The sequence below is a fragment of the Ranitomeya variabilis genome, chromosome 2, assembly GCF_051348905.1.
Source record: "Ranitomeya variabilis isolate aRanVar5 chromosome 2, aRanVar5.hap1, whole genome shotgun sequence".
Taxonomy (NCBI): domain Eukaryota; kingdom Metazoa; phylum Chordata; class Amphibia; order Anura; family Dendrobatidae; genus Ranitomeya; species Ranitomeya variabilis.
The window spans coordinates 636143198-636161408 of record NC_135233.1 but is presented as its reverse complement, the minus strand read 5'-3'; the positions used below and the strand labels follow the sequence as shown (position 1 = coordinate 636161408).

The 18211-nt window shown below is 42.0% G+C and overlaps 1 protein-coding gene across 1 annotated transcript in view; it reads left to right on the top strand.

Moving 5' to 3' along the window:
• Window positions 1–18211, top strand: part of CAPN9 (calpain 9) — a 260696-nt gene that overhangs the window by 90753 nt on the left and 151732 nt on the right. The window contains exon 9 of the mRNA XM_077289096.1: window positions 18022–18182. Coding sequence (XP_077145211.1) covers window positions 18022–18182 — 161 coding nt within the window. The remainder of the gene's footprint in view (window positions 1–18021; window positions 18183–18211) is intronic.

The window sequence follows — 18211 nt, the reverse complement described above, 5'->3', positions numbered from 1 at the left end:
AGTACAACATTTATCCAGTACATTCTTTACATCGTGAGCCACATGGTTTGTAGCATCGGTAGAGGCCTTTTTTTAGGTAGCAGAGTTCCGCGTGTGGTACCTAATGACGGGGAATGTAAAGATTGAATTGTACGTGGCGTTGGGGCTAGCTTCTGTGGTGTAGATACAGCGTGTCTCACTGCTGGAAAATTTTAATCCATCTTAAAGCTTCCTAGTAGTGGGGTTACCCACAACTGTAGACGGTATATTTAGCTCGGCCATAGCCTGCATAAATGAATCCCAACCCGGAGGTAAATTTCTGCCGGTCAGAGCATGACTCTGCGTTGTACTACGTACCAAATCCAGTAAGTTAGACCAGGGTATTACGGATCCTTTGAAAATAAATTCAGCTTTATTATTCCAGGCTGTAACATTTTTATTCTGCAGTAACCTGTTTAGTAAAAATTCAGCATTCTTTTTATATCTTTGGTTTATATGGCTGACAATTTCAGCAACCTCTTGATTTTTATCAGAGTCGGTATTTGACAATTGTTGCTGATCAGGATCAGGAGTGCTAACGAGATTTAAAGCCGTTACTTCTTTTGAGCTGTGTCGCGTATATACCAAGTAGCGCTGTAGCACGGTGCTATACATTTTAATTTTCACATCATCGGGAATGTCATGTAAAATGGCGCTAATTTCACCATCAAGCTGCCGAATAACACTGTCGCGTATGTTATCTGTAGAACAGGGCCTTAGTTTGTCTAGCTCCTGTTTGGGCACTAGATACATTTTCTCTGTATGCTCCATTATTTTCCTGCGAGCAGGCTTGTTATTATTGGAATTGCAAAAGCTAAAAGAGGGCTGATAAATCCGCTGGCCTGCTTTAGTAGCCGCTTCTTTTTCTTTATGGGCTGAGATCTGTCGCTCAGGGTTCTTATAGCTTTACGCCTCTTCTTTAACCCCTTTCTGACATCGGACGTACTATCCCGTTGAGGTGGGGTGGGCCCGTATGACCACCGACGGGATAGTACGTCCAGCGAGATCGGCGGCGCTCACGGGGGGAGCGCGGCCGATCGCGGCCGGGTGACAGCTGCCTATCGCAGCTGACATCCGGCACTATGTGCCAGGAGCGGTCACGGACCGCTCCCGGCACATTAACCCCCGGCACACCGCGATCAAACATGATCGCGATGTGCCGGCGGTGCAGGGAAGCATCGCGCAGGGAGGGGGCTCCCTGCGGGCTTCCCTGAGCCCCCCGCAGCAACGCGATGTGATCGCGTTGCTGCGAGGGTCTTACCTCCCTCCCTGCCTGCTCTAGACCCGGATCCAAGATGGCCGCGGATCCGGGTCCTGCAGGGAGGGAGGTGGCTTCACAGAAGCCTGCTCAGAGCAGGCACTGTGAAGCAGCCTGCACTTCTCTCAGATCGGTGATCTGTCAGAGTGCTGTGCAAACTGGCAGATCACCGATCTGTATTGTCCCCCCGGGGCAAAGTAAAAAAGTAAAAAAAATTTTTTCCAAATGTGTAAAAAAGAATTAAAAAAAATATTCCAAAATAATGAAAAAAAATATATATATTATTCCCATAAATACATTTCTTTATCTAAATAAAAAAAACAATAAAAGTACACATATTTAGTATCGCCGCGTCCGTAACGACCCGACCTATAAAACTGGCCCACTAGTTAACCCCTTCAGTAAACACCGTAAGAAAAAAAAAAAAAAACGAGGCAAAAAACAACGCTTTATTATCATACCGCCGAACAAAAAGTGGAATAACACGCGATCAAAAAGACAGATATAAATAACCATGATACCGCTGAAAGCATCATCTTGTCCCGCAAATAACGAGCTGCCATACAGCATGATCAGCAAAAAAATAAAAAAGTTAGTCCTGAGAATAAAGCGATGCAAAAATAATTATTTTTTCCATAAAATAGTTTTTATCGTATAAAAGCGCCAAAACATAAAAAAATAATATAAATGAGGTATCGCTGTAATCGTACTGACCCGAAGAATAAAACTGCTTTATCAATTTTACCAAACGCGGAACAGTATAAACGCCTCTCCCAAAAGAAATTCATGAATAGCTGGTTTTTGGTCATTCTGCCTCACAAAAATCGGAATAAAAAGCGATCAATAAATGTGACGTGCCCAAAAAGTTACCAATAAAAACGTCAACTCGTCCCGCAAAAAACAAGACCTCACATGACTCTGTGGACCAAAATATGGAAAATTTATAGCTCTCAAAATGTGGTAACGCAAAAAATATTTTTTGCAATAAAAAGCGTCTTTCAGTGTGTGACGGCTGCCAATCATAAAAATCCGCTAAAAAACTCGCTATAAAAGTAAATCAAACCCCCCTTCATCACCCCCTTAGTTAGGGAAAAATAAAAAAAATGTATTTATTTCCATTTTCCCGTTAGGGTTAGGGCTAGGGTTGGGGCTAGGGTTAAGGCTACAGTTAGGGTTGGGGCTAAAGTTAGGGTTAGGGTTGGGAATAAAGTTACGGTTAGGGTTTAGATTACATTTACGGTTGGGAATAGGGTTGGGATTAGGGTTAGGGGTGTGTCAGGGTTAGAGGTATGGTTAGGGTTACTGTTGGGATTAGGGTTAGGGGTGTGTTTGGATTAGGGTTTCAGTTATAATTGGGGGGTTTCCACTGTTTCGGCACATCAGGGGCTCTCCAAACGCGACATGGCGTCCGATCTCAATTCCAGCCAATTCTGCGTTGAAAAAGTAAAACAGTGCTCCTTCCCTTCTGAGCTCTCCCGTGTGCCCAAACAGGGGTTTACCCTAACATATGGGGTATCAGCGTACTCAGGACAAATAGGACAACAACCTTTGGGGTCCAATTTCTCCTGTTACCCCTGGGAAAATACAAAACTGGGGGCTAAAAAATAATTTTTGTGGGAAAAAAAAGGATTTTTTATTTTCACGGCTCTAGATAAGTTCCTTGGGGGGTCTAGTTTTCAAAATGGGGTCACTTGTGCGGGGCTTCTACTGTTTAGGTACATTAGGGGCTCTGCAAACGCAATGTGATGCCTGCAGACCATTCCATCTAAGTCTGCATTCCAAATGGCGCTCCTTCCCTTCCGAGCCCTCCCATGCATCCAAACGGTGGTTCCCCCCACATATGGGGTATCAGCGCACTCAGGACAAATTGGACAACAACTTTTGGGGTCCAATTTCTCCTGTTACCCTCGGGAAAATACAAAACTGGGGGCTGAAAAATAATTTTTGTGGGAAAAAATTTTTGTTTTGTTTTTACGGCTCTGCATTATAAACTTCTGTGAAGCCCTTGGTGGGTCAAAGCACTCACCACACATCTAGATAAGTTCCTTAGGGGGTCTACTTTCCAACATGGTGTCACTTGTGGGGGGTTTCTACTGTTTAGGTACATTAGGGGCTCTGCAAACGCAATGTGACGCCTGCAGACCATTCCATCAAAGTCTGCATTCCAAATGGCGCTCCTTCACTTCCGAGCCCTTCCATGCGTCCAAACGGTGGTTCCCCCCACATATGGGGTATCAGCGCACTCAGGACAAATTGTACAACAAATTTTGGGGTCCAATTTCTCCTGCTACCCTCGGGAAAATACAAAACTGGGGGCTAAAAAAATAATTTTTGTGGGAAAAAATTTTTGTTTTATTTTTACGGCTCTGCATTATAAACTTCTGTGAAGCACTTGGTGGGTCAAAGTGCTCACCACACCTCTAGATAAGTTCCTTAGGGGGTCTACTTTCCAAAATGGTGTCACTTGTGGGGGGTTTCAATGTTTACGCACATCAGGGGCTCTCCAAATGCAACATGACGTCCCATCTCAATTCCTGTCAATTTTGCATTGAAAAGTCAAACGGCGCTCCTTCCCTTCCGAGGTCTCCCATGCGCCCAAACAGTGGTTTATCCCCACATATGGGGTATCAGCGTACTCAGGACAAATTGTACAACAACTTTTGGGGTCCAATTTCTTCTCTTACCCTTGGGAAAATAAAAAATTGGGGGCGAAAAATAATTTTTGTGAAAAAATATGATTTTTTATTTTTACGGTTCTGCATTATAAACTTCTGTGAAGCACTTGGTGGGTCAAAGTGCTCACCACACCTCTAGATAAGTTCCTTAGGGAGTCTACTTTCCAAAATGGTGTCACTTGTGGGGGGTTTCAATGTTTACGCACATCAGGGGCTCTCCAAACGCAACATGACGTCCCATCTCAATTCCTGTCAATTTTGCATTGAAAAGTCAAACGGCGCTCCTTCCCTTCCGAGGTCTCCCATGCGCCCAAACAGTGGTTTATCCCCACATATGGGGTATCAGCGTACTCAGGACAAATTGTACAACAACTTTTGGGGTCCAATTTCTTCTCTTACCCTTGGGAAAATAAAAAATTGGGGGCGAAAAATAATTTTTGTGAAAAAATATGATTTTTTATTTTTACGGTTCTGCATTATAAACTTCTGTGAAGCACTTGGTGGGTCAAAGTGCTCACCACACCTCTAGATAAGTTCCTTAGGGGGTCTACTTTCCAAAATGGTGTCACTTGTGAGGGGTTTCAATGTTTAGGCACATCAGGGGCTCCCCAAACGCAACATGGCGTCCCATCTCAATTCCAGTCAATTTTGTATTGAAAAGTCAAATGGCGCTCCTTCGCTTCCGAGCTCTGTCATGCGCCCAAACAGTGGTTTACCCCCACATATGGGGTATCGGCGTACTCAGGACAAATTGTACAACAACTTTTGGGGTCCATTTTCTCCTGTTACCCTTGGTAAAATAAAACAAATTGGAGCTGAAGTAAATTTTTTGTGAAAAAAAGTTAAATGTTCATTTTTATTTAAACATTCCAAAAATTCCTGTGAAGCACCAGAAGGGTTAATAAACTTCTTGAATATGGTTTTGAGCACCTTGAGGGGTGCAGTTTTTAGAATGGTGTCACACTTGGGTATTTTCTATCATATAGACCCCTCAAAATGACTTCAAATGAGATGTGGTCCCTAAAAAAAAATGGTGTTGTAAAAATGAGAAATTACTGGTCAACTTTTAACCCTTATAACTCCCTAACAAAAAAAAATTTTGGTTCCAAAATTGTGCTGATGTAAAGTAGACATGTGAGAAATGTTATTTATTAAGTATTTTGTGTGACATATCTCTGTGATTTAAGGGCATAAAAATTCAAAGTTGGAAAATTGCAAAATTTTCAAAATTTTCACCAAATTTCCATTTTTTTTGCAAATAAACGCAGGTAATATCAAAGAAATTTTACCACTATCATGAAGTACAATATGTCACGAGAAAACAATGTCAGAATCGCCAAGATCCGTTGAAGCATTCCAGAGTTATAACCTCATAAAGGGACAGTGGTCAGAATTGTAAAAATTGGCCCGGTCATTAACGTGCAAACCACCCTTGGGGGTGAAGGGGTTAATATGCCTTTTTGACGCTCTTTCAGCGGAATCCTGCCTTTTAAGATGTTTAAAGCTATCTCGCCTATGGCTGTAATTAAATCGTTGCTTGCATTGTGCAAAATAGACTTTCTGACAGCGGGGGTTGCTTTCACCAGAGTTTTTAAGAGAGCCCAGTTACGGCGGAGTCTCTCAGACATCTTTAAATCACAATGCACACAGCGTAGAATGTCTGATACCGGGTAAAATTCACTTTTTAGAAGTGTTTTTATTTTGAACATAGACTGCAGGCAACGCTGGTGGAAACAATCCGGTCCTTAAGCGAAGATCCTCAGGGGTATTAGCTCTCAAATCTACAAGCAAATACCCATAAGGCTCCTGCGTGGCATCCTCAAAAGCTTCTAGGAAAAAACGTGTTTTTCCGGGATACATCTGGCGAGCTAGAGTTAAAATTTGTAATTTATCTCGGGGGTTATTAAAAAGCACCATGTATTTTGTGTTTAAATTTATCGTGCGGCTTTTCTTACCCTGACAAAATATGTTTTGTACCAGGTAGAAAATGCTGAGATTTCTGTGGTGCACATACTTGGTAAAGGCTTTTTCTATCTCACAATTTTCACTAGCACTCTCCATGAGATCATCAACAATAGCCAAATTCACCTTCTCCGGCGGGAATAATTTGTCATCTACGAACGTATTCGGCAGACCCTCCACAAATCTGGCGTGGGGAAAAGAGAGAGAGATTTCATCATATAGTTTTTGCCAACACGAATAAAACCAAACAATATTATCAGGTTTCTGAGAAAAATTAGTTTCAATATTATATAGCAGTTGTTTTACCAAATAGCTCTTTCCAGAATTAGACGGGCCTGCTAGAATGCATGAGAATGCGTGTTGCAGGCGTGTATCCATCACAATACTCGACTAATACCCAAAAGGCAAGGTAGTGAAATCGTCAATTAGTCACTGCTTTGTGTAAACGCACTTTTGTGTTTTGCGTAATGGCCTTGTTTCAATCTCCCAGTACTTTTTATTTCTCACAATGGACGGCTGCTGTACGACGATACGTTTCTGTGTATCTGTGTCAGAATTGCGCGGGTAGTCCAGAACTAGATCTTTTAGACTGTTGAAATTAATAGATTGAGAGTTACCGACATTTAGTGTTATCCCCTTAACTTTTAAGACAGTTTTACCGGTGTTGAGTTTGTATCCGTAAGTTTTGGGCCCCGCGGATACATATCTGTGATGTGTGTACCATCGGGTATTTCACTGGTCAGTTCCCCCAGGTAATCGCCTAAAGGCGGCTGCCACTCACCATCTCTCTGTACAAAAATAACAGAATCTGTGTCTTGATAAAGGCACCTCTCCTGCAGCCGGTCCAGCAGCGAATAGAGCCGGGCATACGCTGTTGTAAAACACGCTATAAAAATGTTTGTGTTTTTGTTGACGGTGTGGTGGCCTTTTGCATATTTCCAGTTAATGGTTGCGGTGTCATCATCAAGGAAATGTAACATCGAGATGTCATAGTAAGGCAGGAACAAATACTTAAAAAGCTCATCTGGGTCCCTGACAATGCTGGTACATGATAGATTAGATCTCTGAGCAAACTTACCCCATAAAGAATTTAAGAAAAGCTTGGAGATCTGTCTCTTAGCAGGATTGACAGCTATATTTTCAGGCCGTAATTGGACACCTTCTTTTTCAAGAAAGGAGTCAATGTACTGCCTTTTCTTGTCTTCATCAGTGCACCAGCTAGGGTAACCAGAGGCTTCCTGCTTTTCCCTAAGATGTAATTTAATATAGGGAGCAAACAGATCATCAGTGGTTTTAGGAAAATGCCATATTTCATAGATGTGCGCGATCCGATACCCTTTTTCTATCACCATCTCGAGCTCTATAGTGCACCAGGTGCCTGTCAGTGCACGTTCTTCATCACTATGAGCACAAATATCTGCCTGGGAATTTACAGCGCATGTGTAGCAAAGGGGAAACATTAATTTTTTGCTGAGTTTTACCGGTAGAACTGGAAAAAATAAATCTCTCAGCGGGTAGACCTTGACATTAGCAATGCCAAAGTATTTTTTAATGAATCCAAAATTGTCATAGATGATGTCTGGATGGCCTACAGGGTATGTTTTAGTTTTGTTTACAAAGGGGTACAGACTGGTGAAATCGTAGTAATGTAAAGTCTCCCCATCTTCCAGCTGGTGATAGAGCTTAATGGCGTTAGTTCGGCCGCCATAAAGCGCATCACGGGGGTCTAAAGGAAGGGGAAATTCCATCTGGTGGAGAAATGTTTGAAGGTTAGAATCATTTTCAACCATTTCATTCCTCTCATGCTCCCACATCACTCTTATTGTGTACCCGCAGCCCTGTAAGTAGCGCTTTTTAGATAGAAAGGTGTAATATAATTGGCCTTAGGACGTGTTTGTGACCTTATTCGTGTCATTTTCATTATAGCACACGGGACATCCGTGGTAAAAACACCCCTGAAATTCAAAGGCTATGTGTTGACCGCTAACATAGGCATAGCCATCTAGAAAATATTTCCCAACTTGTTTTTCACCGCCTCTCAAAGCGTGTCGGATGTCGATGTTCTCGGAGTGGGCTACATACATGAGCCATTGTATAGCGGGTGACGAGTAGCGCTTTTTTGCCTTGTGATAATTATCACCTGGCAAAATGGCGATGGTCTTTTTTGGAAGAAATTTAAACCTGTACATTGCCATACACACCGAGGCCAGGGTGATGAGCTGAAAAGGATTAACACATCTGCTCACTACAATCGTTTGCTTTTGACGCTTACAGTATTTTTTTACATTTTTCGGTGTCATTTGCATAATACGCTCTCTATAGATCTCGCAGGCGTGTCTCAGAATTTCAACATCTTGTTTGCTATAAGATTTTAACTCAGCCTTGAAGTAAAAAGTTGTATTTACCTGGGCCTCATACCACTCCAGGAACTCTGACTTCTCACCAGGTGACATGTACTCCACCCCATAATATTTTACATCAGGTATGGGGCCTACATAATTTTGGTTTTCTCTGGTATTAAAAAAGTGTGGAAAATGTCCTTTGCCTCCTGAAAACCCCATGGCCTGTGGTAATTTACTGAGTTTCATGAGGATAAAATTTAGAGAGTCTATGAACCTTATAGACAAATCGGGTAGTGTCACACACAAGAGGCGGCCACCTTGGGTTATCAACTTTACCTGTAGTTTTTCAGAAATCCGTTCCTTAACAATAAAGTATGAGTCGTATCTACCACCATTGTGGGCAATAAATGTATGATCTGAAAATTTACCGCTCCTAAAGAACTGTAGAAAGTCATGTGTACATGACTGAACAACAACTCTATAATGATTTGTATGTATATGACCGTTGAAATTGCGGAGAGCCCTTTGATGATGATAGATGCGTTGTAAAAATACTGTATGATCGGAGTACAACACATCACCACCAGCGACAAAGTCAGCGTCTGAGGCTTGTGAATTTTGTGTAGATGCATGCAGGACATTTGCAGAGTTATCATGGCTATGTGAATGGTGGTCTGACTCTTGTGGCGACAACTGTGGCATCTGTAGAGCTATTGTAGGACACATGCCACCACGACGCCTCCTAGCGCATAGCGCGTGTTTAGTGCTGACCAACAATTTTAGAGCCCTCTTTATAAATCTAGCCCTATTATACCTGGGTAGTGTTGGTTTAGGTGGTTTATGCATGCCGTAGCCGACCCTATGCAGTCATAATGGGCTATCTGCAGATGTTGTCTCACCATCCAGCTGCAGATTCTGGAGTGCATATAGTTCGGCCTTATTAGCATGTGTTGGGGTTAGTGTTGATAATAATTTTTCAAAAGTATCACAAAAAAACATTATTTTGGGGACCCAGAGTTTGTAGCGTAAGTAGCGGCTGAACTGTTCCTGAAACACAGGCATTTCAGCGGGGCCCCAGCCGATGGATTCATGCAGCAGATTTGTAGATGCCGCTTGAATCCTTGGCTTTTTACACACCTTAACATCCCTTGGTAGCGACCTATTTAACCGTTTCTTAACATTAACAGGGTTAGATACACAGACATGAGATATGCCACCCAAATTAAAGGCTCCTGAGGGGCCGGCACCAGAGGAATTAGCAGGTACAGTTAGATATGCTGCTGGCGGCTGCATAGTGTGGGCCATACGTATAATGAGCGGTTCTACGGCTGATTGCTTACCATCAGTGAGCTGATCAATCGCGCGATCAAGCTCTTCACCAGTCATCGTGGCTGTGGCACCCACGGCACTGGATGTGCTTGCTGGCTCTGTAATATGCTTTGTTTTTCGCTTATGTTTTCGGGGTGCCTCTACCACTTCTGGATATAGTAGCGCTGGGTCATTCAAACGGCTGGTCGATGGCTGGTCACTACTTGAATGGAGTATTTCACGCTGGTCCGCCGACACAAGGTTTCCCAGGCCGTGCACCACACAGATTGGTGATACCGGGGCTGTTCTAACAGGTCCATTAGACGACTGTATTGCAGACCACACTGGTGACGCGCCATTCTCGGAGAGTTGTAGCGGCTGTAGAGGTGCTGGAGGTGTTTTTCTCATGACTTTGCGTTTAGCTGCAGGAAAGATTATACATGTGTCAGATATGTGCGAGACCGCCGCGTGTCTCTGCGCTTAGCTGCAGGAAAGATTATACATGTGTCAGATATGTGCGAGACCGCCGCGTGTCTCTGCGCTCAGCTTGTGGAAAGATTATACATGTGCCAGATATGTGCGAGACCAGGAACTCATTGGAGAAGCATGTGTATCATTGATTGTACAGAGGCTATGCATGTATATCAAAATATACACTTATGGGCTTGCGATGTGGGGTGGACGATTGCCGTGGCGGCTTCGGGAGCTTCTGTGAGGTTCTCCATTAGCAGTGGTATATTCTCTTTTGCGAATACAATTCTCCTAGGCTTCACTTTACAAGCTATAAATAAAGATATAGGGCTTAGTAGAGGTGAGTGGGATTTTCTCAGAGCGTTTGTGCAAAAACACGTTTTCATACGATTGCTACCTTTTCCTTTCTTGCTCGCAGTCCCTCGCGGGTTTTTGGGGACTCTAGAAACAGGGCTGTTTCTCGGTGTGGGGGTCTGGTACAACAGGTCTTCAGCGGTCATCTGATTGTGTTCCAAGGTAATTGGCTCTGGAATCAGGTCGACATCTGTAAAGAATTAACATATATTTACACGTCTAAATACTTAAAAGATATATACACACATATACACACACACACACACAGACACACAACGCACCTATGATTTCTTGCGCCAAATCCCATACCGCTGTGTCAGCTTCATTAGTGTTACTATACTCAGCTCCAGGTGTTTCACACTCCAGAGCAGGCAAGCTGAAGGCGTTTAAAAAATCATCATGGATGTCCCTCATAAGTTAATCTTAAACAAGAAAGAATAAAACAATATAAAAATAATATACAAAACAGCCCTTACTTAGAATGGCACACTAACTGATGCATTTATATAAAGCTTGAAACATACCTAATAGCGAATCCTCAACTAGGTCGGAAAAAGCCGAAAAATTTTGGGATTCCATCTAAAATAAATTAACTGTTGTAAATTTTTTGTGCTATCTATATTAATTTTACACCACAGACAAACTCATTTTATATACCTCAACAAATAAATTTGCGCCTACTGCATAAATATGGTTATACTAAGCAAAACATATGTAATACGGATAAGTCTTTCTATATTAATTTTAAGCCATAAATACGGGTTATACAATAAACTATATTATACAGCGCAACCAAATTTGCGCCTACTGTATAAATATGTTTATACTAAGCAAAACATAGGTAACAAGGATAAGTCTTTCTATATTAATTTTACACCATAAATACGGGTTATACAGTAAACTATATTATACAGCGCAACTAAATTTGTACCTACTGTATAAATATGTCTGTCATGCAAAACATATGTAATAAGTCTATACACTGTTAAATACCTCAAGCGCTGAATACGCTAGTTAGGATGTATTAACCGCTATTAACTACTGTATTACACAAATTATGTCATAATAAATATACGGTTAAATTATTAAAACAAATAATGCAGCTAACCATCAATATAATACTAAATTATTAAACCAAATAACAATTTTAGTTATGGTTTTAGAGATGCATAGTTAAATATAATTAAGCATTTGTGAATAATAAGGCAAAATAGAATAATGCGGCGCTCTGTATATACTTACATTTAGAATAGCTCTGAGATTAGTCTGGCCTGCCTTTGGGGGCTGTGTGTGTTGTACTGCAGTGGTACAGACAGCTGAATTTATTCTGACTGTCAGAAAACAACCCTTCTGTTAACACCCAGAAACACGCCCAGTTACGCCCCTCCATACGCCTTCTGTTAACACCCAGAACACACCCATACAGACAATTATTGCTTATATTAACTCAATCATGATATAGCCGGATTAAAACTTGAAATTTTATACAGTTGAATTTCTGAAAGAAGCAGGCGGTTGTTGATTATCGACACACAATCATTTTATTCAATCATGACGTCTAATTCGTATCAGGAAATATTAGAGAAACAATATTTTACACCTAAGGCCCCCGGATCATTCTGTGGAATTGACAAATTATTTAGAGAGACAAGAGACCGCGGAATAAAGAAATCTGATGTGAGTGACTGGTTGAATAAACAAGACACATACACGCTACACAAACCTGCTAGAAAACGCTTTTTGACAAATAAAATTTACGTCTCGGACATTGATGCGCAGTGGCAGGCGGATCTCGTAAGTTTAATTGACTATTCAAGGGAAAATGATAATGTCAAATACATACTGATGGTGATTGATACTCTATCGAGATACGCATGGTGCGTGGCCTTATCAAACAAGACCAGTGAGAGTGTAGCCAGATCATTCAAATTAATATTTAAAAATGATAAGCGCATACCGAGGAAATTGCAGACGGATCGCGGCAAAGAATTTATAAATTCATCACTCAAGCTACTATGTAATGTGCATAATATTCACCACTTCTTTTACCAACAATGACGTTAAGGCCGCTATGGTAGAGCGCTTTAATCGCACATTAAAAACTCGAATGTGGCGCTATCTTACGAAGCATAACACCTTTAGGTACATTGATATTTTACCGGATTTGGTGCATAGCTACAATCATACTTATCATTCTACCATACGTTGTAGTCCCGCTGCTGTGACAGAGAAAAACGCGATGCAAATCTGGCGCAATATTTACAGTTCTACTATTACTAATAAACCGATTAAACCGTCTTTAAAAGTTGGTAATCATGTCAGAATTTCCCGCTATAAGGGGACATTCTGTAAGGGCTATGAGAAAACGTACAGTGAAGAGATTTTTTTAATTACCACCGTCTCCAATAAATTTCATAAACCTCTTTATAAAATTAGTGATATAGCCGGCGACGCTGTAGAGGGGTAATTTTATAAGGATGAGCTGCAAAAAATACCTATGGATGAGAACCGTGTCTACAGAGTAGAAAAGATTTTGAGAAAAAAACGTGTCGGGGGTGTGAGTCAGTGCTTTGTCAAATGGCTGAGGTACCCCGAAAAATTCAATAGTTGGATCCCGGCTTCGGAGTTGACAGATATATAACCATGGAAGCTGGTTCGTTTTTTATCACACTCGCTACAAACGCGTCTACCAATATTTTTCCGGACAATAGAATTGCAGAGTATACCAATAAATTATCTAAGCCGGTTCATCTTGGATGCCCGTACGAAGTTGCGCTAACGGAAATTCAATATCCGCATACATGGTACACATTTGAATAGAATGATGGGAATTTCTATATAGGAAAACGTGGCGATGTGCTAAAGTCGGGGTTCTATTCAACAATCGCGGCCCTCACGCGTGATTAATGTGAGAAATGATATTTTGAAGATATCCAGTGAGGGTTTTAAGTTGCGTTATGATGATGTGAAGAGGAGCGTCACCCTATCAGATTCGCTGTCAATACATTTTGCCCCCGGTCACAAATTGGCGCACATTTTAGGCCTCCAACCATACAGCGAGGCTTCTGTAGATCATAACCCGGTTGAATGGAAGAAGATTTATGCAGATATAAAAGATGGATTTTATACATTGTTTGTGTACTCAGACATAATACAGCATCAGCTTGTGGGGGACAGCTATGTCCAACTTCTGAGAACCGCTCAGGTAACCGGCAAGAGCGGTGAGATTATCACCCTTCAGTACACAAGACCCGATTATGTGCCCTTATGCAAGCAGCATTTTGATTCTGTGACAATCTCTATCTTATCAGACCAGGGCACACCGGTTAAATTCAAGTACGGAAAAAGTATTGTGTGATTACATTTTAGACCGCGACAGTATTGACACGATAAAATGGTGTCTCAAAGAGTGTATGGAGATCCCGCTGTTTATGCCTGCTACTATACTGCCCAGTCGGGGAACGGGCTATAGGGGTTCAGCGGGAGTGAGTACATGTATGGTTCTGGCCTGGCCGAAATATTTAAAGGCTTATTTCGCCGCGCCGTACCCCTTTTCAGAAAAGGCTTAGAATTAGTAAAACCACACTTGACGACGGCTGTCAGAAACATTGCATCTGACGCTGTCACCACCGCCTCAACGGCCCTTATGAATAGGATAAATACACAACCTCAGCAAGATGGTTCTGGGATAATTTATGTCTCTAAAAAAGCACAAAAAACAAAGATACGCACTTGTCCGCCTTTACCACCGATGCTCATGAATAAAGCTACAACCAAGAGATGTACCCGTCAGAAACGAGTAAGACGCTCTGTGGACGACATCTTCTAATCAGTTATCATGGCTTTCCTGCATGACGCTTCTGTAGAGTGCACAAAATCTGAACTGGATATTTTTGACATACCGCCGACACAAACAAGTATAGAGAAATCTCTATTTGTAGAAGTACAAGCGGTTGCGGCGCTGTCAGACAATGGGCCGTTGGAATTTTTCATATCTGGGAGCGGCGATTGTTATTATAATCTGAACACGCTGCTGTACATAAATTGTCGCATCGTCAAGCAAGATAATACGGCTATCGCCGATGGTGCGCGCGTGGTGCTCATAAACTACCCTCTAGCCACTCTGTTTAACCAGGTCGATATTACTCTGGGAGATCGACTTATCTCACAATTGGACAATCTCTACAGCTATAGAGCCTACATAGAGACCCTTTTAAATTACAGCTCGCAGACGCTGTCATCACAATTTACAGCCGGTTTGTTCTATAAAGACACTGCGGGCCATCATAATGACCGGAGCTTGGATGGCGCAAATGCAGGGTTTATCAAAAGAGCCAATGCAGCTTCCCACTCAAAGCCCATCGACCTCTTAAGGCCCATTTTTGGGGATATATTTAATCAACCAAAGTTAATATTGAATGGACTTGACCTTAAGGTTAAGTTAACAAGAAATAAGGATGCTTTCTGCCTCATGTCCGCAGAAGCCGAGCCGCTGAAGGTGCAAATCTCGCAAGCGGCTCTCTATGTGAAAAGAGTGCAGGTATCTCCGGCTGTCCGAATCGGTCACAGCCAGGCCCTCCTATCCGCAACCGCCAAGTACGCTATTGACCGAACATGCATGAAAGTGTACAGCATCGCCGCAGGGACATGGATCATGAACCACGAGAACCTCTTCCTAGGCCAGATACCAAAAACTGTTATATTGGGGTTTGTAGATAATGAGGTATTCAGCGGTTCTTACTCGAAAAACCCCTTACAATTCCACCACTACCACGTTAGCCACGCGGCTTTATATCTGGACGGCCAACAGATACCCGCGAGACCTTATAATCCTAATTTTAATGTTGATTTAGCCATCAGAGAGTATATGGCGCTTGCCCATATATCTGGCAAGCAGAAGGCTGATTGTGCCATGGCGATAGATCGTGAAGAGTTTATGGCTGGGTTCACTCTATTTGCTTTTGATTTATCGCCTGATCAAGAGCCTGGAGGCCATTTCTCGCTCATTAAAACAGGTAACCTACGTGCCGAAGTCCGCGTTGCGCTAGCGACACCCCACACGATAAATATGATTGTTTTTGCAGTCAACCACACCATTCTGGAAATTAATAATAGGTGAGAGATCTTGTACGATTTTAATTAAGTAACGATGGACAGTCTGCAGCTTACAGCGGTATTGAGGGCCGATAATTATACAGCGCGCATATTCGCCGGTGTGTTTCCGTGTGATTTGCTTCCGGAAGAAAGAGTGACTCAGAGACCAGCGGCATATATCGTGAATACAGACCCGGCAAATCAAGCTGGACGCCACTGGGTATTGATCGTACTCTGCGATGATAAGACGGGCATATTTTTTGATAGTTACGGGTTTTGCCCGGCCAATATGATCTTTCCACGTGAATTTGTGACATTCCTGAACAAGAATTGTGAATCTTATTGTTATCAAAACGCGCAAATCCAGGATTTGTATAGCAGTGTATGCGGCCATTATTGCATATATGTATTACACCATTTAGTGTGCGGGTTACCATTCAAGAAGCTTTTACAGTATTTCACTTCTGACTTGCAGAGTAATGATAGAATCGTATCAGATTTTGTGTCATCAAAATTTTCAAGTTTAACCCATTGTTCTGTCAGAAATTACCAATTTAATCAAAACTGTACTTGCCTTAGCCACCTTCGTTGATCTAAATGTCTGACCAGGACATAGCCCCCATTGTTAGCTAGCATCTGCTAGCAATTAGTTAAAGCTATCTTATAATGTGTTTTTCCTGTAGTTGTGGTATGTGACAATAAATATTTTAAGCCACTCTGTGTTTACATAATGCATCTGTTTTTTGTTGCTTCGGTCACGGTTGTGTATTTGTGTATTGCCCTTTCTGTTTGTATGGATCTGTTTGGTGACAGCAGAAATTCTGATGGTGTTGAATAACATGTGAATGTACACTCACTGGCCACTTTATTAGGTACACCTGTCCAACTTCTTGTTAACACTTAATTTCTAATCAGCCAATCACATGGCGGCAACTCAGTGCATTTAGGCATGTAGACATGGTCAAGACAATCTCCTGCAGTTCAAACCGAGCATCAGTATGGGGAAGAAAGGTGATTTGAGTGCCTTTGAATGTGGCATGGTTGTTGGTGCCAGAAGGGCTGGTCTGAGTATTTCAGAAACTGCTGATCTACTGGGATTTTCACGCACAACCATCTCTAGGGTTTACAGAGAATGGTCCGAAAAAGAAAAAAAATCCAGTGAGCGGCAGTTCTGTGGGTGGAAATGCCTTGTTGATGCCAGAGGTCAGAGGAGAATGGGCAGACTAGTTCGAGCTGATAGAAAGGCAACAGTGACTCAAATCGCCACCCGTTACAACCAAGGTAGGCCTAAGAGCATCTCTGAACGCACAGTGCGTCGAACTTTGAGGCAGATGGGCTACAGCAGCAGAAGACCACACCGGGTACCACTCCTTTCAGCTAAGAACAGGAAACTGAGGCTACAATTTGTACAAGCTCATCGAAATTGGACAGTAGAAGATTGGAAAAACGTTGCTTGGTCTGATGAGTCTCAATTTCTGCTGCGACATTCGGATGGTAGGGTCAGAATTTGGCGTAAACAACATGAAAGCATGGATCCATCCTGCCTTGTATGGAGCATCTTTGGGATGTGCAGCCGACAAATCTGCGGCAACTGTGTGATGCCATCATGTCAATATGGACCAAAATCTCTGAGGAATGCTTCCAGCACCTTGTTGAATCTATGCCACGAAGAATTGAGGCAGTTCTGAAGGCAAAAGGGGTCCAACCCGTTACTAGCATGGTGTACCTAATAAAGTGGCCGGTGAGTGTATGTCTTGCAGAGACACATCTGTTTGTGTAAAATGAGAATATCTTTTTCTGTTTTTGCTTCGTCGGTGGGAATAGACAACTAGTAAATGAGTTTGTGAATGTATGTCTTGCAGAGACACATCTGTGTGTAGTTAAGTAAGGTATAGACAACGACTCTGTGTAAATGAGATGACCATATGCTGAGCATTATGGACTGCCGGCAGAAACACTGGTTCTAAAATACATATTACAAAAGCAGGCTCACAAACAACTACATATAATATGAAAATCTAATAGGATATAATTATATAACTGGCAGTGTGTTATAAAACACAATTTTGCACTATATGTGCTCATTGGTAATAAAACACACTGGCCTGATTACAGCGGCAAGCTCACAGCAGCTACATATAATATGAAAATGTAATATAAAAACAATCAAATACTGTGATAATAATCACTGTATCAAATACTGTGATAACAATATCAAACTGTATCAAAAGAGAAAACCAACCAGACGGAGGGACAGCTGGCTGACAGGGAGGGGAGGGGTTACACACTTTGATACACTTTGATAGGGGCGGGTCCACTTGTCAAATTGAGTTTGACGAATCATACCTCTTCTCTACTACTCCCCATCAAGTAATATTGTCCCCCCATCCTGGTCCCTTTCTTTAATAATGTGCCCCATCCTGTAATAATGACCCCCATCATGACCTCCATGCTCTCCATCCTGACCAGTATGCTTGTTTAATGTATACTTCAATTTGCTAAACACTTTGATCCCCTAACATTTTTTACTTATATATAGGATGAAATTTGAGGACTTCAAGAGATACTTTGATAAAGTTGAAATTTGTAACCTTACACCTGATGCTCTAGATGATGACACAGAACATAAGTGGGAAGTGACAGTTCACCAAGGAAGCTGGGTTCGGGGATCTACTGCTGGCGGATGCCGAAACTTTCTAGGTATTTCACAAGTTGTCATTCTAAAAAAA